This window comes from Athene noctua, chromosome 10 (genome assembly GCF_965140245.1).
Source record: "Athene noctua chromosome 10, bAthNoc1.hap1.1, whole genome shotgun sequence".
Classification (NCBI taxonomy): Eukaryota; Metazoa; Chordata; class Aves; order Strigiformes; family Strigidae; genus Athene; species Athene noctua.
In genome coordinates, this window is record NC_134046.1 from 16,435,218 (window position 1) to 16,455,238 (window position 20,021).

Genomic DNA, 20,021 nt, shown 5'->3' on the forward strand with positions numbered 1-20,021 from the left:
AATCCTAACTGACTCAATAGTTCTCCATGCAGATTTCTCTCATCTGGTCCCTGCACTACACAGTAGATCAGGGGCTCCACTATCAGCGTGTGTCAGAATTCACAGAGCTAAATCAAGTGTCAAAAGGATGAATGGGAAATTACTGCCACAGAGATTAGATGACACCATGCATTTTCAGAGGGAGAGATGTCAAATAGAAACAAGGAGGTAGAATAAGGCTGTTTTCCCACTGAAGGAAGAAATTAAAAATCCTCTCTGATTTCTGCCATTGTGGTGGATGTAGATGGACTCAGAGATCACTGGAGTTTCATTCATTAGGGAATTTGAAGGACTTAGCACAAGCAGAAAGCTCTTGCATGTCCACTGCAATTTACTCACTTCCTAGAGAAATGTCGCATATTTCCCCGGCACACAGCCCCATTTAGAGATTTTGCCAGTGAGTGCAAAGGATACAGTTACCACAGATGAAGAGGATAATGAAATATATACAGACTATCATGCCTGACGATGACGGGCCACCATATGCCATTATGCCATCATACATAACAGCATTCCAGTCTTCACCTGTCAGAATCTAAGAAGCAGATAAATTATGAGTAACTCAACATCAAAAAGACCAATAGAGAAATACATTTCCTCTGACCACAATACACATTAAGGCTAACCTTCTGTATACATAAAACAATACAATAATATTTTCATTCATTGTTTAAAAATTTCCATTTAAACAAGCATCTCCTGAAAGCTTGGGTTTAACTCTACTAGCTTTTATTTTATGCTATGCATTTACATCACTGAACTTCAAAGGTAAAAATAATAAAAAAAGAAGCCTAATTTTATTGATTTTGGCATGCAAAAGAGCCCTGATTTTCAGTAATGCCACACTTGTAGTAATGCCCGCAAATGTTTATCACTCCTGAAAATCAGGTAAGTGTATGTTTTAATGTTCTCTTTTTTTTTTTTAAATAGAGGCCACAAATCCTTTCAATTGTGAAATGTCCTGCAAATTCATCTACCCATTTTCAGTTTTAACAGGGACTGGCCATCTTATCATCATTTATCATGAATTATATAATGTGCGTACCACACACATACACTACCTGCTATAGCTTTTAAAATGGTGGCTATTTTAAACTGAATGGAGCTCAGTGCTGTGAGAGAATTACCTGATATTCTTATTGGCTACTGTTTCACATAATTTCACCAAAGTCTAAAGGAATTTTACAGAAATCTGTTATCTGTTGATCCTAGTTAAAAGAATAGTTTACAGTGAAGCACCTCCACTTTTTCTGTACTACAACAAAAATTCTGAGTAATACAATACAGGTTATAGGGGCACTTGATATATTTCTAAGCCAATTCTTAAAAATTATTAGTTCTGTCCTGAGAAAACATGTAATAATGACTCTCCTTCTAAGTAATTAACTGGTTGATCAAGAAAATAATATGCATGCCAATTCCTGAAATCCACTTTTGGAGAGCTAAACTTATCAAGCTGATTTTCATAGTTGTTGAGCACCCAACAGGCTGGTTGCTCCTGAGTGTATTCCAAAACTGAAGAAAGCCTCGTTGCTTTGAAAATGAGGCAGCCTAAAATCTGAATAAAATATAACTTAGCTGAGTTTGGAAGTACAGCCTTAATTTTTTAAAGGGGCAATGTCAGGTCAAATGTGGACACTTGTCCTCTAAAGAAAATTTCTAATTAATATTCCCTTATGTTAAAATCACATAGAAAGACTTTTTACTTGCCCTGAAACTTCTATCAAAAAGACAGGAAGTTGACACAAAGTTGAGTCTTGCAGTGTCAGCTTTAAACACTGACCTACAAAGTCTGAAACTAAACACTGTGGTAATGTACAAAGGTATGTCAAACATGACAATGGCTAGAAAGATGAAACCAATTAACCTAATTTTAGTATCCAAATTAGGAAAAATAAAAAAAGGATCATAGAATAGTGAAAAGTAAACTGTAAGTATGAAATTTTAATAAACCTGACAGTGTCTCTTTAAAGAAATTCATATTTATTTGTATATTATAGTAAGTGATATGATCCATATCCAAATATGCACTCCTACAATGCTTCTCATTTTTTCCTGCTTGGGAATAGCAGAAATTTTATATAGCTAATAAAGTTGAAGAAAATAATTTGATTAAAATAAAAATAACATTCCATCTCTTTTTCTAGTATGTACTTGATGACAAAGGAGATTTAATTTTGTGAAGTAATTAATATGACAGCTGTGTTGCATAGATAGATCAAATAAGAAATGAAACAAATGGTACAAATGGTGCAGTTACCAGAATACTGAATTTAATGAGCAGAATGCTACTTAAATTAAACTGAGTAAATAGTATTTGTGATTTTATTTTCAGGCAACATGATCACTTAAACAGTTCTGTTGATCATCGAAGGTAAAATGTTTCATACGGGATGAAAGAAAGTTACCTGGAATACAGTTAAAAGAGCTTGTGGAAAATTATCGAAGGTGCTCCGTTTTGTTTGAGTTTCATCAAAATTAAATTTGCCTCCAAACAGCTGCATTCCAAGCAACGAGAAGATTATGATGAAGAGGAAAAGCAGAAGCAACAGTGAAGCAATGGACTTCATTGAGTTTAACAAGGATGCTACCAAGTTGCTCAGGGATGCCCAGTGCCTATAAATTAAAATGCGTGTGTTAACACACACCACAAAAACCCCAAACAAAACAGTAAAAGAGCAGCGCATGATGAAGTATTACAAAAGAATTGCTGATCACCCTTCAGCTATTCCTAAAGTTATCAGTATTAGTTAATCTTACCTTGTTACTTTAAAAATACGCAGGAGACGAACACAGCGAAACACTGAAATTCCAAGGGGTGACATAATTTCCAACTCCACCAAAATGGTTTCAACAATGCCACCACAAACAACGAAGCAATCAAAGCGGTTAAAAAGAGAAACAAAATAAGCCTGTAGGCCCAAGCTGTACATCTTTACTAACATTTCACAGGTGAATAAAGCCAGGAGAACTTTATTTGCGATATCTGGAACAAAGTATTAAAAAAAAAAAAAAAAAAAAAAAAAGACATTCCTGAATTATCTCATAGATTCCATTTTTATTTTAACATATTAGTACTACACTTCTATACTACTTTGAAGCATTTTTAATTTCCTTAAGAAGGAAGCACTGGTTTTTATGTTGGACTGTACTTGATATCTAAGTGGCAAAAGTTACACAAGGATGTAAATTTCCCTGCTGCCTTTAAACTATTTTCGTCTTTCCAATCCATCATGCAGTTCATGGCTGCTCACCACACAGCTTGAGTCCACAATGTAACTTAACACAGCCCACAGCATGTTCTGCTGTGCCAGTTACCATTTCCTTCCTTATCTTTCAAGCATGGCTTAACAATAAAAGTACAGGTATTTAGTTTAATATTGTCAGGTTTTTGCCGGTATGCCATTAAGCTGTGTTACAGTTACGGTAATCAAATACATTCAGTCATTTCTTGTATCTCCCTTTGGCTGGGCTGAATATCCTTCAGGACAGTAAACAACAAAATAGCAAAGTACAAAAGTAACCACTGATAGAATGCAAGTACTCATAGTCAAAAACAGGACAGATAATTTTTGATTGTACCTTGGATCTGGGTCAGCCAGTCAGGTTGATTATAATGCTCCGATGAGATAGTTAATGTGTTCAGAAAGACCAAGACAATAACCAGCCAATAAAATGTGACAGATTTTACTGCAGCTCTACATTTTCTTCGATTAAATCGATTCCAGCGACGCCAGCGTCGACTGAAAGTTCAAATACAGACAGAGTTATTATTACAAAGAAAACACATGAACTTAAGGAGGGTTTCTTCTGTGTAGAAAATAGCACAAGTATGTATGTGTGAGCTGGTGTATTTTCAGAAATACGTGCACAATACTTCAGATAGTTGTGTAAATTATTACCAGTTGCAGATTAAGGAGTGCTAATCTGTTATTCCTTTTTTAGATTTCATTATAGATTTTTAAATGTAAACCACAATTTTTGGAGACTCTAATTGACTGTGACATAATTAGATTAAGCTGCATTTAACATTTCATTGAGTAACAAGATATATCTGTCTTCCCAGGCTCCATACAGTTAATAGTAGTAAAGAAAAGCCAGTGAAGCAACTTAGAATTCAAATTACATTTGAAATTGAAATGAAAATTAAGGCTTTGAGTTTGACCATAGGCAAAATCCTGGCAGGATTAAACAAGGCAGGAATGATGAGGTCAACTTTTAGAAATCTACCCTATAATGTTAGAAATCTCATTCAGTGACTCCTACGGATTTCTACTAACATGCCTTCAAATTGTGTCAGCAGGCAAATGTTTGTGAAATGAGTAAGAGTGATAATGAAGGACAAGTAAACAGGTCCTATCTAGATATGAGTTGGACTCACAAGTGAGGGTATTAGCTTCGCTTTAGACTCTAAGACCAGATTTAATTTCTCTGCTTCACTTCTTGGAACTTTAGTAAACGAATTAGTCTCCCTGAGTTGCATTTCCATTTGTGAAACAGGAAGAAAATGAATTACTGAGTCATAGGAAGAAAAGGATTAGGAATCACATAGTATTACCTAAAAGGGAGATATATAAAATTCACACACCCAGAACTACAGCTATAGTAGATAATAAATTTTAGGAACTAACATCTGCTTCATCCAAAATTCAAGGGACAGAGCAGGCACAGATTCTAGCGGACGCTTGACCTAACCTTAAAATAGCAAAGCACAGAGGAGAGTGTGCATGCACAAGCTTCTTCCTCTATAGTTTCACTATCATGTCAGTCTAGCATAAATCTGTTGTGACTGAAAGGGATGGTCTGCTCTCCTTGTTCTGCCCTCTCCTTTTCCCTTTTGCCAAAACTAGACTCAATGCAGTGAGCCAAACCTGAAAATTGACTGGTGGAAACTGATTTATTTTGTTCAGGGTTGATTTTAGCTGATCAGTTGTCTGATCCAATTCATTGCAATGCCACATTACAGAAAGAGCAGGAAGATTGAGAGGCTGAGACAGGGAAAGGGCACTGCAGCCCTTTTTGGCAGTACCAAAACATGGAACTAGGTCTTTTGAAAACTGTTACAAATAACTGGACAAATTTCTTAATACTTTTAATGTCTGAATTAGTAAGTATTGTATTTAGTATGTATAAAATTAAAAATACTTTAAATCTGCCTCAGAAAATAGAATGAATATGCAATAACACCACCATAAAAATAACTGAGCTTGGCACTGCCTTCAAGCATTAACTGAGTTTTCCTTATGCACCTTAAGTTTGTACTTGTGGTAATGGAAATTTTATACTGGTTTCACATATCAGTACAAAGAGGTTTCAAGTCTTATCAGTATTCTAAGCACATGAAGGAAAAATATCCTGTCCTGACCTAAATCAACATGGTATTCAAGAACATTCTTATCTTGCCAGTCCCCTGCTAAGCAGTGTTATATCCACGGCCATCATCAGGGTGGCTCACTCCCCTGGGTAAGTAAAACAGCTTTTTTTACACTTACAGAACATCCTATCATTGAAGTCAATGAAACAAGAATACTATTGTTTGGATATCTCTACTCATAGGAGCCAAAAGCAATCTCAACATGTATAACTCTCTGCCAAAGGGTGTGCAATGCCACTCACATGTAGAAGTGTATGAATAAACATGTTTAGAAAGCCTACAGAAATAAAGCAAAATTCAAAAAGAGGATAGGAGTAATTTTCCACCTTCTTTAGATTGGTACAAGCAAAGAAATAAACAGTAAGTAGCAGACTGCAGTAGATGGCCTGCTGTACCTTGAAAACCTGTGGCTATATAAAATAGGAAAACAAATTACACTATTTTCACTCAATAGTCTTCTATTTTTTTAGTAAACGCCCCTCCTAGTTCTAATCAAATAGCACAATTTTTTCCTGGAAGAATGAAATGTACCCTTTTATTTTGAAGAGAAATTCCATTTTCATAAATTTGCAATGATACAACATTGCTTTCATGAAATTATCAAGCATTTTCCAAAAAACACAGCAGTTAAATAAATATTAAAATCACAGAGGACACTTATAATTGACAGAGTTTATTACAACGAGCCAAATTATTCACTGCTTTTATTCTCATTAAATAATTTATCATTTTATCTTTATAACTACTTATGAGCAAATCGTTATTCTTACAAATGTGTTCCAAATTTCACTTTCATTCCCTCAAGTATTCATATTCAGGTGGTACATTAGGCCCTGGTCTTAAATTTCAATCCATACATAGGAAATCCCACCCTGTATTGAGGATGATTGAACTCAGGGTCAGTCAGTCATGCAGAATCAATGAGGTTTAACTTGTTTACTTGCTAGTCACATGTGTTTGTATAGTGGTACTAGACCTATGTGAAGGTAGAAAGATTCATTTTCAAATTATTTTTTATCAGCAACCTTTCATTATAACATAATAATTTTCTAAACTGGACTTTCTGTTTAGAATCACATTTAGAATCATCAATCCCTCTATCTGCAAAACTGGCATGCCTCATATTTTCACCAGTAAACTCACAGATGAGTAAATATTAATGCCCAAGATTAATTCTTCTGTAATTGCAGGTGCTAACATCTGTGCAGGGACCCTACACTTCACTACTCTTATTTATAAAATATGGGACAGAAGAATTTCACCAGAGCATTCACTCATTATGAAAAAATAGAAGCCTTTGAGAGTATTTTTCCATTCCTCATTTTTGTATTTACAGGATTCAGGGCACAGTACCAACTTTTTAGCATGACTTGAAGGTTAACGTGATCATATAATCATACTGGCAGATGAAGTGAATTTTTAAAAACAGGGGTCTTCACAGAGGACAATGTGCACAAATCCCTTCAACTAGCAGATCCCCATCTTCCTCTAATAATAGCTCTGTCACTTCCATGTGAGGAAAAAAACCAGTTGTTCTAGTATCAAAACATCTGAAATTCCACCTGGAAGATTACAAATATGCAGCAGAGACCATATTTACCCATATATATCCTAGCATAATGTATATGTGGTTAATATACACAATTACTTAATAAACTGGCAGATAATTGCTGTATCTTGCTAGGATGTGATTCTCTTGACCAAGTACCCATCTGACTGTATAGAAATATATTTTCAAGGATTAACTTCTATTTTCCCTTGTGGTACAGCAGGTAGACTAGCTTGCAATAAAAAGCATTTTCTATTTTGATCCAAAGCAAAGACCTTTATGGTCAAACCAACACCCTTGTCCTGATTTACTATGCCCTGAAACATTGTGTACTGCCATGGCAGAATAACATTCCCAAAGTCGGAGCAAGGATCAGGCCAGAAAAATGAGAATTAGACCAAGATTTAGCATTTGGCTTAGAATGTACTAGGACATCCCTGACAGCTGAACACATAATCTAGGGCTTTGCTGCAGAACTGAGAGTTTCTGTATTTTAGGAAAACAGAACTTTTTACAAACTAATGATTCCAATGAAAAACATCAAAATTACATTCCTCTGACATATCACAAAAATGGATTTTGCAAACATGTGGTGTTAGGTATCCAGAAGCAATGGGATGCGGACCATGAGTCTGCAGATCCTTATAGAGATAGAAGAGCAGATACCCTCTGTTCTTAGTGGCACTGCAAAGCCAGCAGCTCTTTAAAGTGTTTTTTCTCTCAATAACAGATGCTCTCAGCTGTTTCTAGGGATCTGGGACCTTGTGCAAGCCACATCTGTTTGGAAGACAGTGGCACAACCATAATTTTGAGCTCTGTTGCCTCAAAACTACTCCTCACATGGATTCATTATGTTAAAAGGGATAGATCTTTCTCCGGTATTACAAGACGTAAAAGTTGAAGGGGGTATTCCCACTACTAAATTCAGCTTAAAAAGTAGGATTGAAGACCTCAAGCAGCTGCAGACCTCTGCAGCACTTCCAAAACAGACACCAACATCCCGCTGCAATTGCCACAACTTCTGTGAACAGATGCAGCAATGCACATATGAATGAACTTCTGTGGGACTTGTGTTTTTTAATGCTACAAGAACAGACTCTGATCAAAGAGCTCATGCAGGAGACATTCAGGACAGTGGCAGAACCTAGACAGCTGGAGATACTTTGGCGACTTTCTGGCTTGCAAGTAATTTTTCTTTCAAACGTGTTGATTATGAACATTGATTGTAGAGATGGATAGCACTGACTGCTTCTTACTGCTTGGACTATTAAAAATATCAGGTTTGGGTAGAAATTTTCCTTTCTCAAAGATGACGTAGCAGCTTTCATGCAACAGCTTCTGGAGTTCTATTTTCCCTTAAAGTATTGGCATAGTTCAGAATGTAGGCATTAATTTGCTTTGTCTGTAATGCTTCTATGAGACACCACTGTGCAAATAGACCAAATTTGGAGAACGTAGTAAAATGGCATCTATTGCACTGACTGGTATTTGAAGTTTCATGTGACCACCTCATATTCAAATATCTCCTTTAAAACCAGCATGAATAGGCTTCATAGCATTAAATAGTATGCTATAAGGTTGATTGGAGACAATCTCAGGATTCAAAATAATCATGCTTGTTTGGGATTCTCAGTTAACAAAATAATAAACATATTGTTCCCTTTGTTCTGCTGTTATGGTAACTGGAAGCAATGGCAAGAGGAATTACAGACCATTAGCACACTGAATCACTTCTCTTTATTGAGCTAAAAGCAGTCTCATCTCATAATTCTCATGAAGGGTTAAGCTCAAAGGTCCACATGGACATAACTGATCCATTCAGTTGGTGTAGCTAAGGCCAGATTCTGTAGCAGAAGACATACAAGAAATGATACAGCTTTTATAACTAGTGATGAAAGTTCTAAAAAGTTAGTTGTGTATTCACTACCATTCTAAATGGCCAGATCCCACAGTTTTCAGCAATGAGGCAGATTTATATGCTGTCACCAATTTTCTGGCTGAAAGGGATGACAAAATAAAGCTTGATCATAGCATCACACAAAAAAATTCTCAGTGTAGAAAAGCACCAGTTAACTGTTGCCTGGGAGCTCTTCTTCAAGAAAGAAAGAAGACTATTCAGAAGGAACACAAGTCCACTCCAACTGCTTGCAACTGGTCAGCGCTGGTAGGTCATTAGAGCTAGTAAGGCTAGTAGAATAAACCTGGGTATGCTATTCCTCTTCATTGCTGCAAGGAGAATACACTGCTGTTACCAATGAATTACTTGCCATACATCCAACACTGAAATCAGTTTTACTAGGGTTAAAAAATTGGAATGATTCCAGATGTTGCCAAAACTGCTGATGCCAGATGTTGCCAAATCTTCTTGATTGTCCCTTTTTTTCACTGAAAAATTTCTGTGAAAAATATTTATTCTGTGGGTTTTCTGCAACTGTAGGAGTGTCTTTGCCCTTCATGATTCACTACCACTTGATTACTTACCTTAAATCACTTAGGGTTTTGGTTTGGGTTTTTTTGTTCCTTCATGGAGTAACCTAATCTTTTTAAACAAAAAGATGTATCTCTTCTGTGTTTGCATTTATTCTTTCTAATTACTAAATATATGTCATATAAGACTAGAAAACAAAATCAGAATAAAGAAATCTATTGGTTTTGTACTGGCACATCCAGTGTCTACAATATCAGGACTATTAATTCTTAATTTTGCTTATAACACTTCCTTTCTGCAATCTTACTTGAATATAGAAGCTCATATTCCCAAATGCTCCTAATAAGTGAAGAGAGAGCAACAAATATCAGCAAAGCAAATCAGGGAGTTTGATTTCTAAAAGTGTTCATGGATACTTTACTTTTGTATTCACCAGTAACTGTCAGGAAGAATTTTCATAGAGTAAATTTAAAGTACAGTAAATAAAGAATAATTATATGAGATCATCATGTTGTGTAAATAATCACAAGGAAAAAAAGTGATGAAGAGAGAGGAAAATACTGACCTGAACTTGGATTTTGAGATGGTTTGACTGAAAGAAAAGGAAAACACGTTTTTAAGAATGTGGAAAAAATAATTAACACAAATTCATTCTCTTTAGAATTCTGCAAATCATTACATTGGAATTACATATACATAAAAATAAGCATTTAACAAAATGCATCATGAATGTTGAAATTCTCTTGTCTGTTATTTATTTTCTGAAATACCATTCTTAAAGCTTTACATATTTTCTAAGCGAAAGAAAGGAAATCTTTAAAACTAAGTAAATAAACTGCTCATGTAGAAGCTGCTTGGAAGTCATGAAAATCTGAGAAAATAAAAAGTAAAAACCATGGGATATAGGAATACTCCCATACATTGTTATTGCCTGAAAAATACGTATTGTCCAGATCATGCACACTTTAACAGAAAATGTTTCTTTTTATGTGTCATAAGGAACTTTTCTTATTATTTTGACAAAAATTATAATTTATAAAAGCTTTCATGAAGACATGACTCCACTGGAAGTTTAGTTGAATTGTTTTATATCTTCTTAATCTGAGCATTTTAGGAGTGCTTTAATGCACTGAAGTCTAAGTGGCCTAATATTAAACTACTGAAAGACAAAACCCCAAGTATTATACAAAGTGTGACTATTTGAAAGCAGTTTTGGCTAAATAAACAAAGGGGGGAAAATGATTCTTTTAAATTTTGAGATGATGAAGGTGACTACTTGAAAACATTCCATGTACTCACCATAAACTCCCACAGCATGCTGGGTTCTCTCCTTCTCCACTCACATTCTCTGTGTTCACTGATTCAGTTTCACTGGTGGGCATGCTTGCTGTTAGGAGACAGAAATTGCTTTAGATTGATAGCCAAGAAAGGCATTACACAGAATGTGATCTCCCATTCTATTGCAAGAATGCCTCCCCCTCTTCCAGGTCTAATGAGAGCTTGGAAGATCTGAGGAATGGCAGATGAAGTCAGACACTTCATCAGTCCTCTTATAACAACAAAAAAAAAAAAAACCAACAACAACACACAAAATTCCAGAGTGTACTGGTAGCTTTTTTGTTTCTTTTCAATGATTCAGTGTAACTGTTGAAAACGCACTACAGAATACACCATAGAGGAGTTTTGTAACAAAGAGCATGCAACCTCTAGTAAAGAAGTAAACCTGAGCTAGATTTTGTGACCTTTCATTTTAAGTAGTGTTCTGTTTACACGCTGGAGGTGCTTATCAGTTTAAGTGTTGTTAACATGCTCACTAATTCCAAGAAATGTCATCAAAGTTCATTACATGTTACACAAGATTATTACATCTGTTACACAGCAACTACTGCACATACAGCTGATCATTACCGAATAGTTAGCAATTGTAGCTAACGGTATTTTACACAAAACTCATTTGCAGATTGGTCATCACCACTTATTTTCAAATCAACCAAAATATAGAGGGAGGACAACATATTTCAAAAAGTGTTAGGAAATGATGAACAGCCAAAGCTCTCAGTACTTCCTAGGGGAAAACACTACTTCCAGGTCTACAAAGCATGTATGAAAGGAAAGCATCAGGAACAAGAAAAGTGTAAATTTAATGTTGCTGGTTTATACAGTAGAAATAACATATAAAGTAGGAAAAAATAAAAGAGGTGGAAGATGCACTGAAATCACTGTAGAACAGCAAGAATATAAGAAAAATAGAGTATCCTAAAGGTATTCTGGGGTGTACCTTCTGCTGTTTTGATGGTTTGCTTGTTTGGGTTTTTTGTTTGTTTTGTTTTGTTGGGGAGGGTTTAAGCAATGTCTGTGGACTGAGAGTACTGAAGGCAGAAGGGCTACTTCATGCCTCTTTCCATTAGGAACGTCTCACTATTTTGGCAGTCTAGGGGAGGCTTAAAGTAGGCTTAATTATGCACATCTAAATATAAGTGAGACTCGAGAATCAGGCCCTGAATTTTCTGATTTGTCTACAGATCAGCTACAAAATGAGAACTATTAGTAACAGTTTTTCTGCACAGTCTCTATATTGCCTCAACACTGACACAGAGATTCATGGAAATGCTAAATGGTAGTTTGATTTCCATGCTCACCAACTCCATCCAAGTTGAGAGCCTAATGGGTCTATGCAGGCTAGATGCTCAGCTACTAGTTGCAACAGCTGAGAATCTGTCCTCATAAATGTAAGTCACCATTACAGAAAATGTTAAACACAAAGTTGGCATAACAAAGGAAGACCAAAAATGTCCATGCATGTCTCTGACTAAACAAGGCACTTCAGGCAGTAAGCACAGCAAAACCTTCTTTCACAAGGTTCTTCTGATTTGATGATTCTTTTAAAATATTACTGTAATTGCTTTATATATTAAAAATCCCCCATTAGCACCTGCAAGTGCCTCAATGAACGTTGCTAATTTTGTGTGAACTTCACAGATTACAGTCAGAGTTCAAAAGGAATTGCATTCAAAAGTAAAGTTAAAAATCTTTGATGATTTCCAAATTAAAGTATGAAAATTTCAAGGGGTTTAAGAAAAAAAAAATTACAAAACTATTTCAGACATAGTTTCAGATCTTCAGAACTAAGAGTTTACATTTTAAAATGCCAGAGTCTTTTGCAATAAATGCAAGGAGTCTCCCTGTCTGGTAAAGAACTGTAACAGCTGTCTTGTGCTGGGTGACTTGCATGCTGCTAGGAAACACAACATTATAGTCACCTAGTGAACGTTTTAGCATTTGTGACAGGCAACTGCAAAACATGAGTGCAGAAGTCTTGCTTCGTACACTGTTATTAAGAGCTGCCATGAAAACAGAGCTAGGCCCACTTTTGCAAGTGTTACACATGTGCAAAGCGTGTCTCACAATTTGAGACACTATTTCTTCTTCCCTCATCTAAAAGTGGTACCTAGAATCCAGTTCCTTATAAAGTGTAACACTCAGTGTTACATAAATGGTATTTGTTTTAATACATACCGAATAATTTTTAAAAGACTAAGTGTAAAGTAATAGAATTTTAATTCAAACCTACCCAGACTTGATGCACTAACCCACAGTAAGAAATACAAGCCCTTTTTGAAGTAACTGCACGAAGAAAAACAAAGTACCAAAGGAAAAAAAAAAATCTTTGTCCCCACTGAAGCCAATGTCAGTTCTGCTAATTATTAAATACAGCCAGAGTGTTACTCTCTATTTCAGACAGGGCTACTGCTCTATCTCTGTTAGTGACTTGCAGGTGCTGTGTTACAAAAACAGAAGAGGAAAAAAAGAACCATAGACAGTTCAGTTTACATCAGAAATTCAGCTATCAATATAATTTATATGCCAAAAGCAAAACTTGACAGAAGTACTGAGAAAGGCACCATGTGGAAGTCTAGCTCCAGCAATGCTATCAAGTCATTAAATCTTTAGCCAGAAGACAACAGCAACAGCACTGCATGACCACATCCACACTCACTAATGCAAGCAACCTGGCAAGTCTTGAAGACTCAATTTCATGACCACAGCTTTTAAGGGCAATGTTCACTGAGCAAAGTACAGCAATCAGAATGAACCTTTGAAAGACCGTCTGATCTCAATAAGATCTCGATTTTTGAGATCCTTAAGCTGGTACTCAGTATTCAAAGGAAGATACCAAATTTTCTCTACTCTTTATTCACCTTTTGCCCTTATTTCACTGGAATTCTTCTGGAAAGATTATCTAGATTTCTAGATAGTATCAGCTCTCTTCACTTATGGTAAATGCTTTCAAACAAAAGAATGCTTGCATTAGTCAATATAAACAAACCATATAGCGTGCAGCTTAATACTTTCCTGAGTATATAGCAAATAGGTCAAATATATCAACTACTACATTTCATTTCTGCGGATAAGAAAATAGATTGTTTTTCTCACGTTATAAAGATCACTTTTTACTCTAAACCATTTTCAGTTTTTGGAGCAAGGATTTCAGACTCCACTCCAGGACATAGCATAACTAATGCATAGCTAAAAGCAAGCCAGTGTCCATCAGCACTGGTATGACCCAGCCAGCTGGAGTTGGAAGAAATAAATTCCATAATCCTGCAATACGACAATTTAGTGTCACTGTAGAATCCAGAGGCAGGCTAAATTACACCCTGAATTACTGAAACATGGTGGCAAGTATTATTGTTGGAAATATTTTCATCTAGAAAGTATATAATTAATATTTTAATCTGTTTCAACTTCAGCTATGCATTTTTGATGTACAGGCTGATCTCATCTCCACACTGATGCACCCTGGGTAGCTTTCTAGTTATACATGCTGAAGAAAAAGAGCTGCAGAAGCCGAGTGATCTGCACAGCTAGTCAGATAATCAAAAATAGCTACTTAAAAAAGTACTATACTGGCAACATTTTAGAGGTAAAATGGTCATCTTCTGCCTGCTAGTAACATTCAACCAACTCCATGAGCTCCAAAATTCTCCTAATTCTTTCTCAAATCAGTGTGTGGACTTTCTGAAGCCTGTACACCAAATTTTTAAAGTAGTCAAACAGCAAAATAGAACAAAAAAAATCCCCAAAGAGGCAACATTATCATTGCAAATTCATGTCGAATTTTCCTAAGTCTGCTGAATGTCCAGAAAACATATCAGAAAAAAATGGTACTATCTACTCTGACTGTGAAGTTCCTCGGGGTTTAAAAAGGGACTGCCTGGAAGATGTTCTGCACGACACTGTAGTGAGGTATCTGTTTTCACAGAGCTGATTTAATGTCAATACTATCAACTATCATTCTTATATGCTCTCTCTTTTTATATGCAGCCCATAGAAACTCAATATAAAGTTGACTGGCTGCACAGCAGTGGAAGGAGAGCAAAACAATCAGCCTTCATTACAGAAGCATCACTGAACCAACCACTTCTAGCCTGAAGGATGACACTGAATCTTGAGAATATTGTATACTCTACAGACGTGGTGCTTTTAACAGAAATAGAGGTAGAGGTAATACAAAGACAAGTACTTAGGGTGAGATTTCTAACCCAACAGCAGTCTAAGTTTGAGCTACTTGGATCAGCATAATAGTCTCACAAATACAAACAGACTTAGGCCACCAGTTTGTACTTTGGAAAAATCCTGCTCTTAAAAGGTACACCTGCCCTGCAAGACACAGATGAAACTAAGTCAGTGCACACATGCTTGAGAACGCTTCTCACTAGCAGGTACTAGTAGTGAGACAGCCATTGCAGCCAGTACATGACAGCGAGTTTTCAGCTGGTTCTATGCTGCTTTGTGACTGGCATCAGAACCCGAACCTGCTAGTTTAAAGACTATGTTGAAACACGTATCCAAATTTTACGGAAAAATTATTCCAGCCTGTAAACCTGTGTAAGCTCTTAGACAATATATGTAACAGTTACACAAATCATTTCAAGTAGACTCAGTATTTGTAGAAAATATTTCATTAGGTCCTAGCAATTTCTGACTCAATATTCTGCATTCTCTAAAGTAACTGGATCAAATTTGTCAGCCTCAGTCTGAGACACAATAGTGATTCTCAGGACAGCAAGGAAGTCAGTTGCTCCAAGAACTTTGTTGTAGGTAAGATTAAACTACATCTCCTAGTTACTGCAACTGTGATTATGTCAACTCCATATATTTGCCAATATTAAAGGAGTGCAGATTTGAAAATAACTATCATACTCTACCCCCCCCCCCCCCCCCGCCCCGTCCATCTCCATTGGGTGGGAAAGAAATTGAATAAAACACTAATTACAGAAACATTAGTAACAAGAGGAGACAGTAAAAGTTTGTTATGTTCTGTTAGAGTCTACATTTAAAGTACATAAATAAATAGTAAATATTATCATGACACTGTTCTAAGCTTACACTACCACTACAATCCATTATAAGGCTTGTAAAACATTTTTATTAATTTCTTCACACCTGAATTTAAAACACACTTTCTATTTGGTTTACCTGACTTTTGAAAAAGAAAATCTTTAACAAGAACAGTCACAAACAAAGACACTCAGTGGAAATCTAAATGGATTAAAGACTGCTTTAGGAAGGTAGAGCACTGCAGCACCAGTCTATTTCAAACATGCACTGAAACCAGCAGAACTGCATGCATGAGTGTCTACATGCTAAAGATGTATATGCCTTTGCTATAGAAAATGCATACAACAGGTGCTTTCAAAAGCTAACACATCAAATGCAGTATTGGCACAAAAGAAAGTTGAACTGCAAATCAAAACATGTTTTACCATGTTTATTGGAAGAACGGCCAAAGCAACTAAATCTGCTTTTCTTCTTTTCTTCCATTAAGTCAGCCAATGTAACCCCTTCGTGTTAAGTACATGTAATTCCAGCATTTACACAGTAGATGGCAGCAGTTGCAACGTAAAAAATAAAAATGTGTCCATATATACAACACAAGCAACGTCAGGCAAAACAAATTTAAATTACCGGCAGCATAACTAATCAGAGCTAAATCCCTCACCTCTCACTCATTTCTGCATTTTGAGCTCAATTCAGAATGCTTTGAAGTTAATGGAAGTTTTTCCTCTGACTTCAGTGTAACTAGCTATTGGTTCATAAAAAAGACAACTTTCACTAAAAGCCTGTTTACAATTCTAGTACTTAAAAGGTATTCCATTATTCAACAGCACTGAATATCTGCCCAATATTGGCAACAAAGATGTACAAATACAGAAAGTTCATATATAAGCAACTTCACTTAATGACTTCCCTGGTTAGAAGTTTAAAAATGCTGGTGTCGCAGGAACCTAAACTACATTTTAGAAGAATTATGTAAGAAGTTATAAATCACTTATTTAACTGCCTTTGAAATGTGTACCTTTTCCTGCCATAGAGAGATCTTCTTTATCCTGAACCCAGAGCTCTTCCACATTGTTGAAGAACATTATGGTGATTTTCCATCACCATAAATCAGCAGTAATCTTGATCATACAGAAGTCTGGGTACTCAAAGTAGGAACATAGCTGCCTAGAAGCCTGCAAATGATTATTCTGCCTACCTTGGGATCCAGTCCTACCTTATGTCTCAAAGACAGTTCTAAAAACACATCATCAGTATATTTGGACTGAATTCGTTCCCTAATCTTACTACTCAAGATTATTAACTTGGTAATACCTAGCTAAATTTCACCTAACTCCCAAACAGGCAGCTCATCATCAGAACTATGCTCCTAACCCAAAAGCTTCCCATGGAATAACTGGCTAGATAGCTCCTCCTTCTCTCATCATACCTCCCATGCAATGTGATATGCAACAGAGCATGTCTTGTAAGGAGGTGGAGCAATTCAGCAACCCTTCTTCCTTTACACCCTGTTGCAGATGATACTAAAAACGAAATTCCAAACCACACGTTTGTGCACATGTGCAAAAACCCAGAGGAGTGCTAGGAGATTGCCTATTTGCTGGAAATTTCCACTCAAAATACATACGCACCTTCCTCCTTTACACCCTGTTGCAGATGATACTAAAAACAAAATTCCAAGCCACACGTTTGTGCACATTTGCACAAACCCAGAGGAGTGCTAGGAGATTGCCTATTTGCTGGAAATTTCCACTCAAAATACATATGCATGCCTGAAATTAAATTCTTGGGATTTGTTTTCAAGTTCTTCTAGTTACTTGCCTTTTATTTTTACTCTGCAAGTCTCCCCCAACTCTTAACTTACCCTAAAATTATGTTTAACAGGTCAGAGACAAAAGCTCTCAAACTCAACAACTATGCAAACAAGTATTTTTGATTTATGAAAGACCTATATGCCCTAGAAGCTATTTAAGGAATGCCAGAGCCAATGGTTCTTTTGCAGCATATTAAGAAACATCCAATTCGAACAGGACGCAAAAAGTTCCTGGGATTTCACCTGCAGACTTGCAAGGTGATCAAGTCCATCAGCACCACAGCTGAGAGCACAGTTGTCCAACTCTGTGCAAATTCGACATCTACAATTCTGCATGGCAGTCTTGTACAAAGTCTATTTACTCCATAAAATGTGCAGTCTTTTATTTCTCAGTCTAAGGATGTTATACTGATACTCAAAGCCACAGTTTATGTATTTGTTCCCCACAACATTAGTACAAAGTACAGTGAACTCTCGGGGTTTTTTTCTCTGTTCTAGATAAAAACTCTGTTTGTGCTACACACTTTAATATAGACAGAAATTATTCTATTCTGGGTGACACTGGCATCAACATCAACCCACAAATTGTCTTCTATCTTCTTATAAAATCATTGTTTCCTTCCAGCCAGCAACACAGATTCATACCCTGCTTTCATTGCTAACTAAAGGACTAATAAAATTCTGAAACTCAAAAATATAAAGACTTTAAAAAACTTAACTACATGCAATAGAGAAATAAGTTTAAAAACAGATACCTCGATATCAAACCACATAATTTTCACTATTTTACTATTTCTGAAAAGTGTTATGGTTTAAAAGAACAGTTCACAACAAATTAGCAGCACTAGAAGAAAAGTAACAGTAATAATGTATTATTTCAACACAGAAAATAATATTCTGAGTTGTCTTTGACAAGCCCTTTGTAGGTACATCTTATACTCAATGGTATCTAAATTAATAAATACCACAGCCTTTCAGAGTATCACATGGATAATAAGGTGATATTTAGCATTAATATATACACTGAGATTTAGATTTTAATCTTACGTTTAGTATTAAATCATAAACCACATCCTGAATCCATGTTCTCATTTACTTACAGCATTAAAAGTTCTCATGACAACTTTAACCACTACTATGTAAACATGGCTAAGAGGCTAAAAGAACCTCTACTAAATTACTACATTAAAACGCGACTGTTACTCACATTTTCTGACATAGAGAAATTGATTATAATATTTATAGTTGTTGCAATATCACGAAACTAACTTGTTCCTTTATGTTAGTACTCATGTCAGAGGCACTAGAGGGCTGCTACAGCATAAATTACCTTTCCCATTATACACTATACACTACCATCAAATAAATGCCTTGTAAAGTAAGTGATAATTATACTTCTTCATCTAGATCAAAAATCCCACAAGATTTCATTTATTTCACACTTAAATACATCTAGTAAAAAAGATTTTACACAGTTTTCTCGAATATCAGATTCAGAATGTCATTTTCCTACTTCAAAATTCAACAAAATTCTCACTAATAGCACAAGATTGTTTCTTGACTATAGTTTTGGTCATATTGTTTAATCCTTTTGTATTACTATTATCTCTTTTGCATGCACTTACAGGCAAACACATATTCTTCATGACTAAGGATTTACAATGATACCTAGTGGCATGTAGCTTGTATGCACTAACTTTTTGCAGAACACAACTAAAGCAAAGTTTTTAAGTCTCAGTAGTGAATGAGTGCAGACAATGATTTGTACATGGACAGCTCAGAGCAGAATCTTGTAAGATTCTGAATTATCTTCCATGATTAAGTATCAATACACAGACATGACTGCTCTGCTAATGAACACTTTTACAAACTGGAAAACAGAAAGTGACATCAAATAGGCTACATTTACCCCAGTGTAATACCCTTAAAAGCAGTCAAACTGTCCCACACAGAAATATAGAGTAAAGAACACGTACTGTTCCGCTTGCCTTCTTCATCAACCTCTTCATCGTTCTCAGGGTCAATGTCTTCTGCTTGTGTAATCCAGTCTAAATATCCCTTCAGATCTTCTTCAAGCTGCTGTTTTTCACGTAGCTTCTGAAAGTCCCCTCGGGCCTTGGCTTTTTCTCTTTCCTTGGAAAACTCTCTAAAAAATTCAGATAAAACAGAAAAATACTGATCGTCAAACTCCCAGGCATTTTGACCTAGGTCTTGACATTTCAGAGTAGCACACTGACACAGAAAATGAACTGAGTAAACGACACTGAAGATTTGAGAGCTTCTCTGAAAACAAGACAGTGGTGCAAAGAAGTCATGGCAAATCCCTATCCCATTAAATCAAAACTTTCAGAGCTTTTATGATTTCACTGAAAATTAAAAGTACTCTTGACTCTTCCCATAGGGAAGAGTTGTTCCCATCCTCCTCCCACCCACCCCCCATTAGTTATGTGTTCTTCTATACAGCTTTTAAAATCAG

General features: G+C 36.0%; 1 protein-coding gene across 7 annotated transcripts in view; it reads right to left on the reverse strand.

Moving 5' to 3' along the window:
* Nucleotides 1-20,021, reverse strand: part of CACNA1D (calcium voltage-gated channel subunit alpha1 D) — a 197,048-nt gene that overhangs the window by 76,164 nt on the left and 100,863 nt on the right. For 6 of the 7 annotated variants that reach the window (XM_074914639.1, XM_074914643.1, XM_074914638.1 and 3 more), the window contains exons 9-15: nt 19,522-19,691; nt 10,690-10,777; nt 9,956-9,982; nt 3,622-3,782; nt 2,800-3,025; nt 2,448-2,655; nt 454-574 (exon numbers count right to left, since the gene is read on the reverse strand). In XM_074914639.1, coding sequence (XP_074770740.1) covers nt 454-574; nt 2,448-2,655; nt 2,800-3,025; nt 3,622-3,782; nt 9,956-9,982; nt 10,690-10,777; nt 19,522-19,691 — 1,001 coding nt within the window. Of the gene's footprint in view, nt 1-453; nt 575-2,447; nt 2,656-2,799; nt 3,026-3,621; nt 3,783-9,955; nt 9,983-10,689; nt 10,778-16,157; nt 16,236-19,521; nt 19,692-20,021 lie in introns of all 7 variants that reach the window. The other variant, XM_074914641.1, reaches the window with a different exon arrangement.